The sequence below is a fragment of the Panthera leo genome, chromosome D4, assembly GCF_018350215.1.
Source record: "Panthera leo isolate Ple1 chromosome D4, P.leo_Ple1_pat1.1, whole genome shotgun sequence".
NCBI lineage: Eukaryota > Metazoa > Chordata > Mammalia > Carnivora > Felidae > Panthera > Panthera leo.
In genome coordinates, this window is record NC_056691.1 from 85,307,514 (window position 1) to 85,326,778 (window position 19,265).

Sequence of the window (19,265 nt, forward strand, 5' to 3'; positions counted from 1 at the left end):
TTTGGATACATTTTCAAGCAAGCTGAAGACATAGGTAAATTTTACTCCTAAACGCTTCTTGCTGCAGATTTTATGTGAGTTTTCTTTTTTTTCTGAATAGTTCTATTCCTTTCTGATTTTCTCTTTGATTCGGTGCTTATTCAGGAGGTACTTACATTTCAGTTGGTGGGGTTTTTTAAGCACTAAAATATAATTGTTAGATCTGATTTTGTCGTATTTTGGTTAGAGTGTGCAGCCTGGGCTATAGACACTTACATGTTTGTGAGAGATTTAGTGCTGTGGATTCTTGGCAAGGGTAGCCAGCCTGTCCCAAGGTGTGCCCACCTGCAGTTGGGAGCACTGTTGGACAGCAATATGCTCGCGGTGTGTCCATCACTCTTGTTACTCCTCCTGTCTAAAACTCTTCACTGAAAGGGATTGAGCATTGTTCTGTCCGTTACCAATCCAAAAGGATATAAAGGTGTGCAGACCTGAAGGGGAAAAAAGGCACATCAAGACAACAACTCAAATTCTAAACTGAAAAAGGTTTAGCTCCATTCGGTGTATCCAGTGTGCCATCTTCTTGAAAAACACCAATTGGAAACATACAAATGAGGCAGAACATTCTTTACATGAGTTTGCTTATTTTTTACAAAGTATTCCAAATCCTCAGAAGGAAGTGAAACAGGGAAATATTTTTTCTTGAGCTGAGAGGACTTGACATATATACCATGTGATAATTTTGATGAAGATGAATGGTAGGCAGTTGGGGCACTAGGCGGATTGATCTTTAGGTTATCTGACTTTCGGTGAATTAACCAAGACATGAAAGACTGAAAATAAGTAAGAGGAAGAATGCTAAGGCTGACCCTCAGGCGGCATGGTAGCTGCAGTGGTGGTGGTGGTGGTGTTATGTTTGCAAGCTTGTGTTTATGCCGCTTGTACTTAGTGAGGAGTCACTGGTGAATTATGAAACTCTCTCTTTCTGCAGATTACGCTTCATGTCAGTAGAAATGGACAGCAGCAGTTTTATTCAGTTTGATGTGCCCGAGTACAGCAGCACTGTTCTGAGCCAGCTAAACGAACTCCGCCTGCAAGGGAAACTATGTGACATCATTGTCCACATTCAGGGTCAGCCATTCCGAGCCCACAAAGCAGTCCTCGCTGCCAGCTCCCCCTATTTCCGGGACCATTCAGCATTAAGTACCATGAGTGGCTTGTCAATATCTGTGATTAAAAATCCCAATGTGTTTGAACAGTTGCTTTCATTTTGTTACACTGGAAGAATGTCCTTGCAGCTGAAGGATGTTGTCAGTTTTCTGACTGCAGCCAGCTTTCTTCAGATGCAGTGTGTCATTGACAAGTGCACGCAGATCCTGGAGAGCATCCATTCAAAAATCAGCGTCGGAGATGTTGACTCTGTTACTGTTGGTGCGGAGGAGACATCAGAGAGTCGTAATGGAGTTAAGGACAGCAGCTTCTTTGCCAACCCGGTTGAGATCTCCCCTCCGTATTGCTCTCAGGTACGGCAGCCCACCACGAGCGGCGATCTTCGGATGGAGACGACGCCCAGCAAAGCCTTGCGCAGCCGCTTACAGGAGGAAGGGCACTCGGACCGAGGGAGCAGCGGGAGCGTTTCCGAGTACGAGATTCAGATAGAGGGGGACCACGAGCAAGGGGACCTGTTGGTGAGGGAGAGCCAGATCACTGAGGTGAAAGTGAAGATGGAGAAGTCTGACCGGCCCAGCTGTTCCGACAGCTCCTCCCTGGGGGACGACGGGTACCACACAGAGATGGTGGATGGGGAACAAGTTGTGGCAGTGAACGTGGGGTCCTACGGTTCCGTGCTGCAGCACGCATATTCCTACTCCCAAGCGGCCTCACAGCCAGCCAGCGTATCCGAAGCTTTTGGAAGTTTGAGTAATTCCAGCCCATCCAGATCCATGCTGAGCTGTTTCCGAGGAGGGCGTGCTCGCCAAAAGCGGGCTTTGTCTGTCCATCTGCACAGTGATCTGCAGGGCTTGGTGCAGGGTTCTGACAGTGAAGCGATGATGAATAACCCCGGGTATGAGAGCAGCCCCCGGGAGAGGAGTGCAAGAGGGCACTGGTACCCGTACAACGAGAGGCTGATCTGCATTTACTGTGGAAAGTCCTTCAACCAGAAGGGAAGCCTCGACAGGCACATGAGGCTCCATATGGGAATCACCCCCTTTGTGTGCAAGTTCTGCGGGAAGAAGTACACACGTAAGGACCAACTGGAGTACCACATCCGGGGCCATACTGATGACAAACCATTCCGCTGTGAGATCTGCGGCAAGTGCTTTCCATTCCAAGGTACCCTCAACCAGCACCTGCGGAAAAACCACCCTGGTGTAGCCGAAGTCAGGAGTCGCATCGAGTCCCCCGAGAGAACAGACGTGTATGTGGAACAGAAACTAGAAAACGATGCGTCGGCCTCAGAGATGGGCCTAGATTCCCGGATGGAAATTCACACAGTGTCTGATGCTCCTGATTAAGATGGTAACGAAGTGCACCCAAACAAAGCACATTAATCAATGCATATTTGTGATTTGCTTTGTTGTAATCTTTGGTTTTCCCAACCATCTGGAAATCTCTCCGTCTCTTGGCAGTTCTTCTAAGGTTTCTGGAAGGAACACTTCATTGTGTTTATCCTTTCCCCCGCCCTCCCTCTCCCAAGGAGCTCAAAGCATGAAGGGCAACGTATCCAGGGAAAACACAGGCTGACAGTATTCCTCTTTGGCTGAACTCTTAATCCCAAATCTGCCAGTGATTTAGCTATGCCAACTGGTTGACCCTACATTCTCTGCCAAGAGGCATACTCTCTCGTTGTGTGCACTGGCACCAGTGCGTTTCCACGGAGAGAGACTAGGATGCCGTCAGCTGATACAAATGGGTAACCTTTTCTAATTTAAAATTACTTTTAAGGGGTAGTTAGACAATTTATATATATATATAATAAAGCGATTATTATATATATAGTATATATACATTCTCAAATTTGATTTTATTCTGGTTGAGGTGAATGTAAGAGGAATATATAATTTAATACAATGTGAACAGGGCTTTTGACTCTGTCTCGTCCCCACCCAATGTTAGGGTTTTGCCCCTTTATTTCCCTTACAAAAGAATGTTGATAGGTTTTCATATATATTAATCATTGTGTCCAAAAGCAAGCAAAGCAAATCACAGTGTTCATAGCTCTGCTTCCTAACAAGTACATAAACCAAATGCCATAAAATGTATTCAACTCTAGTTGGAAACCGTTTGGAATTTTTGTTCGTTGTCCAGTAGGTAAGCTGGATGACCCGTGGTGCTGACCTTTTTACATATTGTAGTGTTATATTAGCCAGCCCCAAAGGAGCAGTGGTTTTCAATGTTTTTACTGGCCTACGAATCTACCTTCATTCCGTACTGTAGAAACACACCAGGTAACTAAATCGAATCACTCTACCATGAGTTAGTACTCACACTAAAGGAAAGGGATTTGTAGTTCTGTCTACAAAATTCTCCAAGCAGTGTTGTGGGTTTTTTTTTTTTTTCCTCTTTTCAAACAGCTAGTTCAGGTGCACAGCAACTTTTTCTACATGCAGTTCCCAGGGAAACTGCAGAACTTGGAATTTGTACTTTTTGTAAAGATATACTCTATGGGAATTGCAAGCAATATATCTATCTTAGTATTGTGTGTGCTAACGAGAGCCTCAGTGGCTCCCCCACTCTCAGTGTTTCCTGCTTAAAGAAACCAACAGTCAAAAAGCCCTCTAAGATACTCTGTGTGTCACCAAATCTGTGTGTGTCACCATTTTTTGGGTCACGTGGTGCTATTTTTATGTTCTGTATCTTTTAGGTCAGTATAGTTGTAGAAAATGTGAAATCTAACGGTGATAGTGAATTACAATTTTTTTTTCCCTCTCCTGAGTTTATAGCTTGAAAAGAGACCTCAAAAGCATGTGCTTGCTGGCAAACGCATTACTGTATCAAAACACACCTGAGTCCTATTTGAAAAATGTCTTGTCAGTACTTTCGAAGTGTCTTCAGCTCTGTACTTTGTTTACCCGTCTGCTTCTAGTAAACAAAACAGGCTCTACGAGTTCGCTTTGGTACTGTGCACCCTGACAGAGTACTTTCGGAAGCAATTTGACGGTGAGTTTGTGCTGCGGGCCGCCCTGCCCGTAGGATGTCAGCGCTCCAGACTCCCTGCTGGAGAACCTTGGCTCTGAAGCCCGCAGCCAGTACATCTCCCCAGGAGAACGGCGCAAACCACCCAAAAGAAAAATAGACATAAAAAGACACAACTCGAGAGGCTTAGGAGTTGAGGGAGTACAGAAATGGACGTTTGCTGGTTTTCCATGCTTTTTTGGCTCTTAAGATACCAAGAATGGTGGGAGGTAGGGGGTGTCCGGGGAGGTTTTGGGGGTTTTTGTTTTTGTTTTGTTTTCGTTGTTTTGTTCTGTTTTGTTTTGTTGAGAAAAGAAAATCATTCGGGCCCTTGTGTGTGCTAAGCCCCCGGGGGTGGTCGCTGTGCGGTAGCTCGTCTCTAGCACACAGGATCTGTCTGTTCCCGCGTGAACGGCTGCGCCACACATCAGTGTTACTACGTACAGATGACACTCTAGTCCTGCTGCTCCCGAGGAGCAGCGTTTGCTAAATCGGGTATATAGTATGCCTTTTCCTGTCAAACTGCCTAAGTAAGGGGTGCGCGCTCTCCCTGAAGCACTCGCTCAACTCCTGTCAAAGCTGCGTGCCTCAAGGGGAGGCCGGACCCCCAGTGTTTACCCACTTAAATATGTTCTGGGGTTTCAGGTAAACGTTTGTGATTTTTTTTTTTTTCCTTACACGAATACGTTGGGTTTTGATTTTTCTTTTAAGAATTAAATGCAAAAAATTTGTGTGGTGGTAACAAGTTAAGTTCGTGACAAGAAACGCCCAAATGGAGGACATGAGAGGTCAGGCTCAGGGAAGGAACACCTCCTTTTCACTCAGGCTTGGGGCCTTCTGAGAGGTTTCCAGAGCATTCCGCGATAGATGAGACAAGTCAGGAGGGGAGAGCACTTGGGGCAGGTACCTCGAATATCCTGGTTCTTGTCACCGTTGTCAGTCTTAACCTTATTTACACGGAGTTCTGTGTATTTGTCAATTTGTTTCACTGGTTTGAGTTTACCAAAGAGTGACTTATCCAAAATTGTCTTTGACAAAACTATACATTGCTTTGATTGTACAGTTCAGGTTCAACCATTGTAATGGGACTGTTAAGGGGCAGAAAATTGATTGAGTTTCTCTCTAAGAACCATGATTCCGCATTTTGCAAGTTCCACTTGCTCCCATTCATGTTGCTAACACTTTACCCTTTCCACTGCTAGCAGTGTTAAGAATGAATTCTCAAGCCATAACCCAGTACTGTAAGGTTCCACAGGGCTTCGAGGAGGCAGCGCGTAGGCCAGCACCGAGCTGGGTAGCCTCTCTGAGCGAGCACGCTGTCGTGTTTCTCGGCGTGCGTGGCGGGTGGAAGGTTAACTCCATTCAGATCGGGCAGCAGCAATCAATTGTGCCTTGTCACAGGAGGATGTGCCAGGAGGATTAACATGGCCACAGAACAGAAACGTTCTCTCCCCGAAGTTCCCTCCACGTCTCCGCAGACGAAGTACGCTGTGTAACTCCTTAGAGCAACTCTTTTTTTGGAAAGCAAAGTCCCTATCTCTGTACAGGTTTAGGTTAGATGTTTCGTTTCTAACAGATGCAAAAACCAATTCAGATAAAAGCGATCTGTGAAGAAATCTTTTACAGCAAAACATATCCTGAATTCATACAGGTCTGTTCATAATTGAGTCTCTCCTTGAGCTACCTTTTCAAATACGTAGACAATGTGAAGACAGTGACAGCGTCCTTTTCTATAGGTGTTTAACCTGCTATTACAAACTGTGAAAACAAAGAATTTTATACTTTACTAACGTTTGTGGGTTTTAAACAGTTCCTTTCGTTCTGATCAGTTCTTTCCCCTCTAATTTCTACTAAAGCTGTAAATACATTTAGAAATTATATTTGTAAATACAGCACACGAAGACAAGTTCATTTTTTGGTTAGCGGAAAGCCTCCCAATTGGCTCTGCTTTGGCAGTTTTGGTTTCGTGTGTGTGTGTGTGTGTGTGTGTGTGTGCGCGTGCGCGCGTGTGTGTATGGTTGGTTTTGTTGTGTGTGTGTTTGTGTGTGTGTGTGTGTGTTTTTTTTTAATACAGCAGAAAGGATACTGTCGGTTCACTGTTAAGCAGAATATACTGTAGAACTAAATTGAAAATTTTTCAATCTTCCAGAGCATGAGTAGATGTCTTTTCTCATGACAGCAGTTATAACCAAGTCTTTGTTTTTCCCTTAGCCCAGACCATAGGCCTGCATATGTTCGTGTGCGGTTTTATTTTTACTTTTATTTTGACGGCCTAGACTCTAGGAAGAATTTGCAGGAACACAAAACAAGGGCTGGGGGTGGGGGTGGGGGTGGGAATCATCTCTGTGAATGAGCTTTACTTTCAAGAAATCAATGTATTTTATTTTAACAACTTTTTCTATTAGTTACTGTGATTTTTGTTGTTGTCTTTGTTATTGTTAAATTCTGTAATGGTTTCCTGTGAAGCCTCCACTGAAAGGGACTCAAATATGCAACACCTAAACTATTTTCCAAGGGCACATGCCCCTTGAATGGTGCTTCTAGACTGGTCAGGGTTATTTATTAAATTTTATATATGAAAGTATTGGGGAATTATGTAAATTCTTTATATGGAACTATCTAGTTCATAAATCATAGATTTCATATTACTCAGTGCAACTGAACTGAACGTTCAGAAGAGTCATTCACATTGTTCCAAATTTGTAATGGTTGTCACACGCCACACACGTCTTCTTCAGTAAGTGCCAGAGCGTTCCCACTGTTTCTGCCCAGTGCCCGACTTCTCTGCCCGGAAGAGGACCTTGTTTCCCCCGGTTCCCCTCTGGGGCTGGCACAGACAGGGCTGCCCTAGTTCTGGCTCCAGCCCTGGAGTAAGCCTTGCAGCAGATTCAGTAACCAGACCTCTTGCTGCCCCTCGGTGACGAGTATGCTGTGAATTCAACCTTTGGACTTGCCGCCCAAGCCCTTGGTTGCTGCCCTGACTATAGTAAGAGGTAAACTTACCTGGTTTCTTTGAGAATGATCATTTTCCTAATGTGAAAACCATCTCTCTCTCACCACTTTTATTAGTAGGGCTAACATTTTTTTCCGTTATAAATGGTTGAGCAATTTGAATGACTTAACACAGTGTCATTATCTTGCAATATAAACTGGTAACCTCACAAGTCCACACTTCATCGCCATATGAAGTAAATGAAGCTAGCTAAGCGGATGCTGTATCAACTAGTAACTTGCCATTAAGGATTATTTTATAGCATGAATTTAAGACTATTTATTCAAATGATATTTTACTCTTGTATTCATTTTGTTTTAGATTTGTGACATGAATATTTCAGTGCTGCTTAATTTTGTTCTGAATTCTCGTTTCTTGCTTGTAAATGGCTTTTTTATGGTATAAAGTCAATGGAAATTGCTGTTTGTAAATAAAAATGCTGCTAGAGCAAATGTGCTGTGGCCTCCCTCTGCATTTGCCCCTCCGGCCTCCGAGAGTCCCGCTGGCTCTGCCGACGTCTGCCGTGGCATAATTTCTGTAACCGCTGCTTTTGAGAGGTTGGGATTTCACAAGAAGCTCTTGTGCCACCGCGGTGCTGCGAAGAGGAGAAAGAAGTAGGTGTATTTCTATATCCCTCTCTCCCGTGTGGTGAAGACTGATTGTCGGGGGCCGCTGTGTGCGCCCGGTCTCCCCTAGAACGAATCGCTGGTGACTCCTGTGCCCACGTGCCTGCGGAAGCACCCCTTCGGCTCCCCGGGATGTGCCGTGTTCGCTCCCGCCGCAGAGCGTGGAGCCGTACGCGTGGTTTCCGCTGCCTCCAGTCGTCTTCTCCCTGCCAGCCAGTTAACTCGTCCTCAGATTGCAGCTCAGGCCTCCTTCCGTCAGGGAACCCTTCCTACGGTCAGGCCCCTTCCCACTTCCTCCTGCCCTTCAGAGTATGTATTTCTCGTGCGCGCGCGTGTCCATCGTTTATTTACATTCTAGTTAGTTAGCATATAGTATAATACTGGTTCTAGGAGTGATTCATCACTTACATCATCAGCGCGTATTTTAACTGATAATTATATACTGATGTGTTCACTTAATGTCTCTCCCTCTGGCCTATGATGTCAGCTTCATGACAGCAGGGATCCAGGACCTGGCACTGCAGCAATAAGGGTTGAACGAATGAGCAAATAAGTGCCTGTGTTCTGGGAGGTTCTAGCAGGGAGGGCAGCACGGTTGGGAAACAGGCAGGGATTAAACTTGGCTCCTAGTCTGCTGGAGCTGACTCGTTCCTTGCTCCTCGCTGTAAAACAGGGCCTCCCCTCTCAACAGGGCTCCTGTTCAGCGAAGTGGGCAATGAGATGGAGGGCAACGAGATGGACCCCGGTGTGAGAGCTCTGCGTAGGGACTAGGGACTAGCTTCACGTGCCAGCTGGGGGGGGGGGGGGGGGGGACTCCCGAGGCAATCGAGGGCTCAATGGGGAAAGTGCATCGACTTCAGGTCTGACTTCTAGCCATGCCTGTGCCTGACCATGACGGTAAGCAGGTGCCTCACCCTCTTTCGTCCCGGTTTATCCATAAGATGGAGCTGGACTCTCGTGGCTCAGATAATTTGTGAGGCAATGGCTTCCGATAGATTTGCTTTCTCTTTAAGGCTGGAAAGGCAGCCCAAGTCCAGAGTCTGGGGCCAGCCTCTCTGACAGGGCTAGAGGAATATCCCGAGGGGATGTGGTTCTTGAAATGGGAGCACCATTTGAAGCAGATCCACTGAGTTGGAGCAGGGGTGTGTAGACTGTGTTGAGCTGCTTTGCTGACAAAGGCCACCGCCAGCAGCTGGCTCTTTTCATTTGTCCTAAAGGCAGGATCCTTTGGTTTCTTCCTATTGTAATTCATACAACTGGCTGAACCCTTCTGGCTTCATTATAAAGTTTATGATGTCCTTTATAATGTCAAAGGACAACCAACAATCCCTAATTGCTTGGCTGATTTTCATCCCTGTTTCCTGGGCCATTTCCTTGAAAGCCCCTCATGCCTCAATGACTTTTATGTTTAACGTCCTGTGATGTTTTCCTTTTGTTTTTCACAACAGACCTAACTTGCATACCTTTTGTCAGCAAATACAGCTCAAAACTTTTCAGAACACAAATAGCAGAAAGAGGCCACCTGGAAGGAAACGTGCAGAACACATCAACTTGGGGTCATGCCCTGGAACCCTCACTGGGAGCCCTCACTGGGGGATTGCTGTCCACTGCTTGGCGGAAGGTGTATCGTGAAGCCTGCTGACCTAGCTGTCGGTGGTCGAGAACGTACTATCACTCTAGAGGGGGTGGGAGGAGAATCGTCTACATTAATGGTGGATTATAATGCACTCACCCACACGGCCGACTTGGGCAGAGCTGCATCCCGTTCCTGTCCCATCTGAGACAACAGATAGGTCCCCTGCCCTTCATCTTCAAAAGAGGTTGCTTGCTAGGGCTTTCTTTTGTTCCTGCATCTGACCTAATGGAGCTTGGACCTAATCAGTCTGACGGAGCCTCTAGGGGACAGTGACATTCCCATCTGTCCTGGCTGGCTAGGTGTTGCTGGCGGTTGTGGTGCCTCCGCTCCATCCCCCCACCCCCATGACTATGTCACAAGCCCACCTCAAGCTTTGCTGCCAGGGCAGTGAGGTCCTGGCACTCGGAACATTTCTTCATCCCTTTTGGCCTTGGTCTTGGCACTCTGATCAGCCCTTGGGCACTTCTTTGTGTCCCAACACAAGATTTGCCCTGTTCTTCCCTGCACTCCTCTGGGCCCCAGTAGTGGCTGTGTATGGCCCAAGCCTCCAAGCTAGAATGGATCCTGCCAATTGGCTCATACCACCTTCGGGTGCCGTGTGTGTGTGTGTGTGTGTGTGTGTGTGTGTGTGTGTGTGTGTGTGTGTTTCTTTGAAATGTGCAAATCAGAGGGGAACTCATTTTTTGAATTCCGCCTCCTTCCCCGAACTGCTCAACTTGGCAGGGAACGACCCTTACACTCTCATAAGTGGGAAGGCTCCGCCCAGACTGCTTGCTCCCCATCTCCCAATACCGGAAGTCCTACAGTAGTAGTCGTCCATCTAAGTAATCTCCAGTTGCTACTTGCTTGTGGAAATTGGCTACCTCTCCGGAGACTCTGCATCTTTGATAGCTTTCCATGATAACGTCCTTATCCTGAGCATAAAGTTTGCCTCCTTGGAGTTGGACCCTTGGCCCTCCTTCCACTCCCCAGGACCACACATGCTTGAAATATTCAGTGAGAACATTACGGTCTCCCAGCCATCTCTGGGCTTCTCTAGGCTAAATATGTCATGGGCTATGTTCTCTATGATGTGGAGAACGAAGGCAAAAGAAATTTAGAAAGAAATTGAACTACAGCCTCTTGACCTGTACTTGGGACGGGCAGAGTGACCTTGCTCAAGGAGCTTAGCCACCTCAAATGTTAATACTTTGCTTAAGGCAAAAGGCAGCCTTAACTTGGCATTAGCCTGATCTTCAGGATCCTGTAAATCTATTTTAACATATGAAAATCCCTTTGGAAACTTCCTTTATCTCTACACACCCCCCCCCCACCCCCGCCAAGATATATGTTAGCAATCATCCTCCAAACATAGGGCCCACTGATACACATCTGAAGGGTCTCATGGGTAAGGTTTTACTAGACAGTAGTAAATGACCTTACCCTAACAACAGCTAGCCCCTCAAGGTCCTGGAAACATTGCTTCCAAATTCCTTAGGGACTTACGCTAGCCTAACCCCTTCCCCAACTTAGACGTATATAATCAGTCGCTCCTTACAACCCCAGCGCAGCTCTTTCTGCTCATGGGTCCTGTCCCTGTGCTTTAATAAAACCACCCTTCTTCCACCGAAGGTGTCTCAAAAATTCTTTCTTGACCGTTCACTCCCGAACCCTAACGTTTCATATCATCTGAAGTCTAGGCCAAGGGAACATTCTTCCCTTTTCTGCCTGCCCACCTCCCTCCACTTCAGAGCTTTCACAAATATTATCATGAGACGTGTTTCTTACAGAATTTTGTTGGAACTGAGGTGGTGGAATCCACAACTTGGAAGAACACTTCTTTGGCAAACACGTTACTTTCGTGTGACTTCTTCTAACTAGCCTGTCTCTGCCAGGCATTCTATTCATTGCACATCCGGATCCCTGGAGCTGTTTTCAGCGGATTTTGTTGTTATTTTTTTACCCCCTCCGAAGCTTCACTCTTTCCACTTCTCCAAATACTAATGTGAGCGTCAAAAGCCACCTTCAGTTTGGGAAATCTGGGCTCTGAGAATGGATTCTTGCATCTGGATTTCCTGAGGCTTCCTGGAACATTCCCTTGGAGAGCTTTTCTCCCAGTGGCCCCCGATTCTCTCTTGTCCTGCTCTCCAGGGTGCTCTGGCTTTCTTGACCTCACGGGCCGCTGGCACTGACTCCGTTGAGCAAAGGGATGCCCGCCTTGCGTGTATTGTAGAGGGAAGGCAGTGGGGGCGTTTGCTGGTTTCATCTCACTTCCTCTTTGCCTTTTTCAACACAACTGCCTCCCCATGCTCCGGCCTTGCTCACCCCTACTTGCCTGCCAGCCCCTGGCCAAGCTGGTGGTGAGATGGGAATGACATCTGGAGTTCGATCACTAAACTACTAGTCCATCCTTTTCCTCCGCTGCTTGGTCCCCCTTTCCCCAGGGTGGCCTGTAGGAACCTCCTGCCACCAGGCTCTGGTTGAAAGGCCCCACTTTCGGGATGAGCAGCTGCAGACCCTGTGAGTACTGGCGACTTCTTCCACCTGAAGGTCAACCCAGCACCTCTCTGCCTACAATGTTACTTGTGGAAATATTCCCCTTTATAAAGTGTCAGGTGCTATCTGGGTATGATGGTCTAAGCTCAGATGGAAAGAATTGGGCTCTGTGTGGGTAACTGAGGCTTGTAGCCTCATTGACTCCCCCTAAAGAGCCAATGACATGGCCTGGTAACCCTGAGTGCTCTCTGAGGATAGAGGACCCAGAGACAGGGTATTCTACACCTGGGATTTGTCCTGGGCACTAAGACAGCCATTCTGGCAGGTTCTGAATGGCAAACTTCAGATGGTCTGACCGTGATCCCAGGACACCACTCCCTCCTGCTGTCTCCTGAAGGAATTACATTATTATGAGCCTTTGCCAGCCCTGGTGCACCGTGGAAAAGCATTGCAGTGCTACTAGTCTGGAGCACCTGGGTGGCTCAGTCAGTTGAGCAACTGACTTTGGCTCAGGTCATGATCTCATGGTTTGCGCCCGATGTCAGGCTCTGCACTGACAATGCTAGGCCTGCTTCGGATTCTCTGTCTCCCTCTCTCTCTGCCCCTCCCCCTGCTTGAGAGAGAGAGGGAGACACAGAATCTGCACCAGGTGCCAGTCTCCAAGCTGTCAGCACAGAGCCTGATGTGGGGCTCAAACCCATGAACCGTGAGATCATGACCTGAGCTGAAGTCAGATGGCTTAACCAACTGAGCCACCCAGGCGCCCCTACACTAAAAAAAGATGAAACAAAAGAAGGGCTACTAGTCCTCCACTGGGTATAAATTCCATTTCCTTGGCTGGAACCAGTGGACATCCTGCAAGTGGAGACCTCAGGCTTAGGGCTAATATTGCCTGACACTCATTTTGAGATCCCTTAAGAATCTATATCCTGCTGAAGGGAGGAGAGACCAACAGAGACCCAATCTGAGGGAGGAGGCCCAGCTAAGTGAAGAAGAGGCCAGACCAGAAACAAAATTCAGGAGAATGAAATAGTTAATAGTAGAAAAATGAAACCATGAAGGAACTAGTCTTTTTAAAAAGGAGGTGATGACTTATTTGCTTTTGCACTGGGGAAGATCTTTTTAAGGATAAGAAATGGAAACAATAGATTTGACTATACATGATGTAAAACATGTTTACTGAAAGCAACAAGAACACCACCAAAACTGCTACAAGTTTAGAAGTAAACCTTGGCAATATATTGAGCAAGAATTTATTTTTTAAAGTTTATTTACTTTAAGAGAGGGAGAGAGAGCACACAGGCATGGGAGGGGCAGCGAGAGAGAGAGGGAGAGAGAATCCTAAGCAGAGTCTGCATTGTCAGCATAGCCCTATGTGGGATTCAGTCTCATGAACCATGAGATAATGACCCAAGCCTAAATCAAGAGTTGGATGCTCAGCTGACTGAGCCACCCAGGCTCCCCTATAGAGCAAGAACTTTTAAAATTAATTTAGGGGTGCCTGGGTGGTTCAGTCTGTTGAACATCCAACTTCAACTCAGGTCATGATCTCAAAGTTCGTGCGTTTGAGCACCGCATCGGGCTCTGTGGTGATAGCTTGGAACCTGGAGCCTGCTTTGGATTCTGTGTCTCCCTCTATCCTTGCCCCTCCATCGTTCACATTCTGTGTGTGTCTCTCTCTCAAAAACAAACATTAAAATTCATTGAAAAAGGACAAAGAGTCCAATTTTATTTTATATTTTAATTTTAAAGTTTTACTCATTTATTTTGAGAGAGACAGAGACAGCACGAGTGGGGAAGGGACAGAGAAGGGGAGAGAGAGAGAGAATCCCAAGCAGGCTCTGCGCTGTGAGCACAGAGCCCAGTGAGGGGCTTGAACTCACAAACCATGAGATCATGACCTGACCTGACATCAAGGCTTGGACACTCAACTGACTGAGCCACCCAGGAGCCCTGAAGAGTCCAATTTTAGAAAGGGAAATGACCTAAAGAAACAGTCCACAGAAGAATATATACTCAAGGCTAGTAAGTTCATAGTAAAGATGTTTTACCTCTGTAGAAAGCAATCAAAACAATAATGAGGGACCATTTTCCTACTTATTCAGGGGTAATACCCAGCATTGATTGGGGGTGGGGGTGGGAAATGAGAAGACATACCCTGATGTTGGAAATATAAGTCCATGTAGCATCTCTGGAAGGTAGATTGGTACCATGTTTCAAAATTTTTAAATATGCATTCCCTTTGATACAGCAATACCACTTTTAAGAATTTAACTTAATAAGACAATATAATAAGTAATGATCTAACAAGATGTATAAATTTACTCATTCTAGTGCTGGTTATAATATTGAAAAATTGGAAGCCACTTTAATGTTCATTGGTAAATCTGGTACATTCCTACAATGCTATGGTAGGGAATCATTTAAAATGGTGATATAAATGTGTAAATAAACCTTTATGTCATGGAGACATGTCCATGACATATTGTTGAGTGTGGAAAAACAACTTACAGAGGACATAGGTTGTGTGAGACTATTTAGGTTAAATTGTATGCATGTACATACAACATATGATAGATGTCACATTGTATAATAATTTATACATAATGGCCTCTATGACACCTATGCACATCTGTATTTATTGAATGCAATCATGTATTTCATGAGATGAAACATAGTAAATGCTTTGTAAATCCTAGTAAATAGGAGATGAGGGTGGATAGGGTGACTGGAGACAGATGTTGAGGTATATTTTATTTCTTATTAAGAAATTCAGATTTTCCCCTGTGTCCATGGGGAGGCAGTAGAACTCAATTCAATGAATATTTATGGAGTGTCTACTATAGAAAATGCCAACGTTGAAATGGCTTTTTCATAAAGAATATCACTGCAGAGAGTGAGGCTTGTATCAGGGGAAGGTCAACCAGTTGGCTCTCAGGATAGATTGCCCTGGTGACTTCACCGGGTCTGGAGCCAGCCCTCAGCCTTGACCAACTAAAAACCTGACTTTGGAACACAGGGAAAGTGGGGCTGAATCTACTGACTTATGGTTGCTAAATGTAAAAACTAAAGTATAGAATTAGAATGCTGCCATATTGGGGTGCCCGGGTGGCTCAGCTGATGAAGCATCTAACTCTTGATTTTGCTCAGGTCATGATCTCACAGTTTGTGATTTCAAGCCCTGCATCAGGCTCTGCGCTGATAAAGCAGAGCCTGCTTAGGATTCTCTCTCTCCCTCTCTCTCTGCCCTTCCCCATGTATAAGTCGATGTGTACAGTGCAAATGCATGTTTTACAAGGATCAACTGTATTGTTGATTAGTTGAACATTGAACATTAGTTCAAGGATCAACTGTATTGTTGATTAGTGAACATTGAACTCATGACCAACAGCACTATAACTCATGCCTGAAATGTTTATTTAACACATGCACTTTCTCATTCAGTCCCATCACAGCCTTCTTGTGCTTAGGAACACTATCCAGCACTTCAGCATTATGCCCAGGGATAATTTTAAACAGTTAAATCACCAAAAGAAGCACAAAAATGAAAAACAGGGTGCTAGATAGGCTTCAGGAAGGACACTTGTGTACCGTGGGAGCATTGAACATGAAGGTAGAAAGTCTGCTTGCTTTGACCTCTGTTGGGAACGTGCACATCAGGTGACTAAAATTTTGTATGTGTCTGTGAGTGATCTCGAAAGTGCTGTATTTATTTTGGGATTACAAATAAATTTTAGCAAGAGGCTAATTTCCAAATACAGAAACCATTTAATAGGGTAACTCTATGTCCATGTCACCATGCCCCCTTCTACCATCCACTGGGGCAATTCAGATATTTCTATGTCACTGAGAATTGGCCATTGTTTTCCTCAGGCTTCTAAGAGCCACTCCAGTAGCTGGGGTCCTTGCTAGGATGTTAAAGAAAGTGTCCTAAGAACATGTTCCTGAGTTGATGAATTCTTGCCTGTCTAGACTTGCATTCCAGCTTCCTTGATCAAGCACCCACAAAATCCAACCTGAGGGGAACTCCCCTGTCTTCTTTCAGCACATGATGGCTAATTCTTGCATTCTTTAAGTATATAGTCTATTTTTCCCCTTATCAGGTCTGGTGCATTCCTGAGCCATATTATGCTGGGATTTAACCCTAACTGCCCAGCCTGGCAGCCTGGAGAGGAGGTGGGGGCACCTGTCGTCTGTGGGGAAGGGCTTCTGTAGCACCTGATAGCACAGTGGTGGCTCTTGCTCTCACTAAGGAAAGGTGTTCTAGCTTGGCAAGCTCAGAAGGCCCTGGGATGCACGTTGCAGAGTCAATATCCTCAGGGACGTACATCCAGATATCCCTGTCCCACCTTTTAGGATCCTAGGTTTTCCCTACCGGGGGGCCCTGACCTTCGTCCAACACTCACCTTGGCTGTGGGAACCAAGAACTACAAACATCTCTGGAGCTCTAGACTCTAACAATTAGATCTTCAGCCTGCCATTAAAGTGTCTGTTTTCCACTACCATATGTGATGAGGGTCTCTTTGTAAGCTGCTTCCAGAGTTCCTCAGCTCTTCTTAGCCATTAACTGCTCCTTAATAGCGCTCAGTCTCTCATTATCCTTCTGTAATACAGCTTAGGTGTAACCAACTAACTTCCTGTCTTTGTAGACATTGTTCTCCCCATATATTTTATTTTAAAAACCACTTTATTTGTTTGTTTATTTATTTATTTTAAGTAGGCTCCATGCGTAGTGTGGAGCCCAATGCAGGGCTTGAACTCATGACCCGGAGATCATGACCTGAGCCAAGATCAAGAGTTGGACGCAACCGATGGAGTCACCCAGGCACCCCTAAAAAAACTTTTTAATTTTTTTAAAATCTTTATTTGAAAAAATTTTTAATGTTTATTTTTGAGAAAGAGAGCACAAGTGGGGGTAAGGGCAGAGAAGGAGGCACAGAACCTGAAGTAGGCTCCAGGCTCCGAGCTGTCAGTACAGTGCCTGATGCAGGGCTTGAACTCACAAACCGTGAGATCATGGTCTGAGCCAAAATCGGACTCTTAATGAATATGGGGCTTGAACTTATGACCCCTAGATCAAGAGTTGCATGCTTTACCGACTAAGTCAGGTAGGCACCCCTCTCCCTATATATTTTACATGCTGGCATCACAGCACCTACCACAGTAATCTCCTCCACAGAGATATCTTCCCAGGTCACCAACAATGAAATCTTCAGCATTTGAGCCATCATCTTGTTCCAAGGACTATCTGTGTTTCCTCAGGAGGGCATCCTCTGCCTGCTAGGCAGTGGGTAAGCCCATCCTAAATCTGCATCTTACCACCTGTCTTCCCTGACCACTCCTGGTACTTCTTGTGCCAGTCCGGATTCATTGGGAAGCAGATGCCATACAGGATCCAGCATGCAGTGATTTTAGTAAGGAGCTCAGGAAGGCTGAGAGAGCCATGAGACTGTGATGCAAACCTGACCCCAAGGGAAGGAGAAAGGGAAGGAAGTGTGTGGAAGCATCCTGTACTACCATGCAATCTAAAGGAGGTTCAGCAAGGCTGCTGAGGAGTCCTTGAGCCAAAGATGACCATCAGAGGACTATCTTTGTCACCCAGGGGCAGGCATGCATTAGAATCCCTGCAATGGTCCGTCATTGGGTGCAGCCCATACATAGTGTTGCCTTAGTGCAAATGCTTTGTTGAGTTTCATAACGCAGCAGCTGGGCCCTTGATTACATAAGCTCCTGATAGTCAGAGGTCTGCATTCTCGTGGCCACTAGAGGATTAAACCACTTTTCCTCAGGAGAACCCTACAAGGTAGGTACTCTAAATATTATTACCTTCTCATACATGAGAAAACTTGTCTAAGGCCACATAGCTGTGAAGTGGCAAAGCGGTCATTATTTTCTAGAACTGATCAAAATGAAAACTTTATTCTCAACTCCCGTTCTTCCAGTCTCCCTCTACTGCCCATGTTGATGGCTGCTTCCCCTTGGGGGCATCTCACCATTGCCACTGCTATCTGTACCCCAAGGATGGTGCTCTTTTCCAGATCCTATCCTCTGCCTCCTGATACCCCCAAAGACATAAGCCCCCAGCATCTGGAGGAGTTCTGCATTCCAGAATCCTCCTTGTACTGGGGCACACTGATGGCTTCTGCACAGAAGCTGCCTCTTGGGCACCGGGACAGGGTGGGCTGAGCCGCTGTATTAGTTATACATTCCTGCATAGCAATTTTATCACAAATGGAACAGCTTAAAACAACACTCATTTATTATCTCAGAGTTTCTGTGGGTCAGGAATCAGGCTCAGCTTAGCTGGGCCCCTTGCATCAGGGTCTCACAAGGCTGTAATCAAGGTGTTGGCCAGGCTGCACTCTCATCTGAGGCTTGATAAGGGAAGGGTGTGCTTTCGAGCTCATGTGATTATCAGTATCATTCAGTTCCTTGCAGGTTGCTGGACTGAGGGTCCCAGTTTCTTGCTGGCTGCTGGGTGGAGGTTGCCCTCAGTTCCTTGCTACGTGGTTTTCTCCATAGAGCAACTTACAACAGTTTGTGTCTTCAAGGGCAGCAGGAGAGAGTCTCTTAGCAAGATGGGTTATAATCTTATGCAACATAATAACATCCATCCTAAAACCTTTGCCTTCTTCTGGTCAGAAGCAAGTCAGATCCTGCCTACACTTAGGGAAGGGGATCACATAGGCCAAGGGCATCAGGAGGTGCAGGTTGTGGGGGCCACCCTAGAGTCTATTTATCACAGCTTCCCTGTTGATCAGCATTTTTAATGAAAGCAGCTCCTTGGACTGTTTCAAAGCTTGGCTCTCCATGAAGTACAAGTCTACCCAGAGAGGCAGCTGGCCTGGGAGATTGCCCCTTGGTGACTTCTCCAACCCTCCTTTCCTCCTGTGGTTCAAAAGTTCCTTCCCTTCATTGAGTGACTCAAACACATGAAATGCTGCAAGCACTCCACCAGTGCATCACACATGAGACAGTAGGCAATGCAGACGCCAGTGAATGCAGCTGAGATCCTCTCCATATCCTGTTACACGGTGTTTGAGCATGGGCGTGACATGACTGATCTGACGTTACGACAACTTTTTAAAACAGCTTTATTGAGATGCGATCCATACACTATATAATTAAAAATGTACAATGCAATGGCTTGTGGCATATTCACAGAGTTGTGCAACCATCCCCACAATCAGTTTTAGAACATTTTCATCATCTTAAAAGGAAACTCCACATGCCTTAGCCAGTACCCCCCAACTCTTCCATCCCCCCAGCCCTAGACAACCACTAATCTACTCTGTCTCTATAGATTTGCCTGTGCTGGACATTTCATATAAATGGAATCATATGTGATCTGCCTTCTTTCACTTGCCATGTTGTCAAGGTT

At 45.9% G+C, this 19,265-nt stretch overlaps 1 protein-coding gene across 7 annotated transcripts in view; it reads left to right on the top strand.

Annotated features, from left to right (window-relative positions):
* ZBTB34 (zinc finger and BTB domain containing 34) overlaps window positions 1–8,532 on the top strand; it is a 46,664-nt gene extending 38,132 nt beyond the window's left edge. For all 7 annotated transcript variants that reach the window (XM_042914086.1, XM_042914085.1, XM_042914080.1 and 4 more), the window contains one exon: window positions 971–8,532. In XM_042914086.1, the coding sequence (XP_042770020.1) occupies window positions 971–2,495 (1,525 nt within the window). In that variant the 3' untranslated portion in view covers window positions 2,496–8,532. The remainder of the gene's footprint in view (window positions 1–970) is intronic.
* Window positions 8,533–19,265: the final 10,733 nt, after the last annotated feature.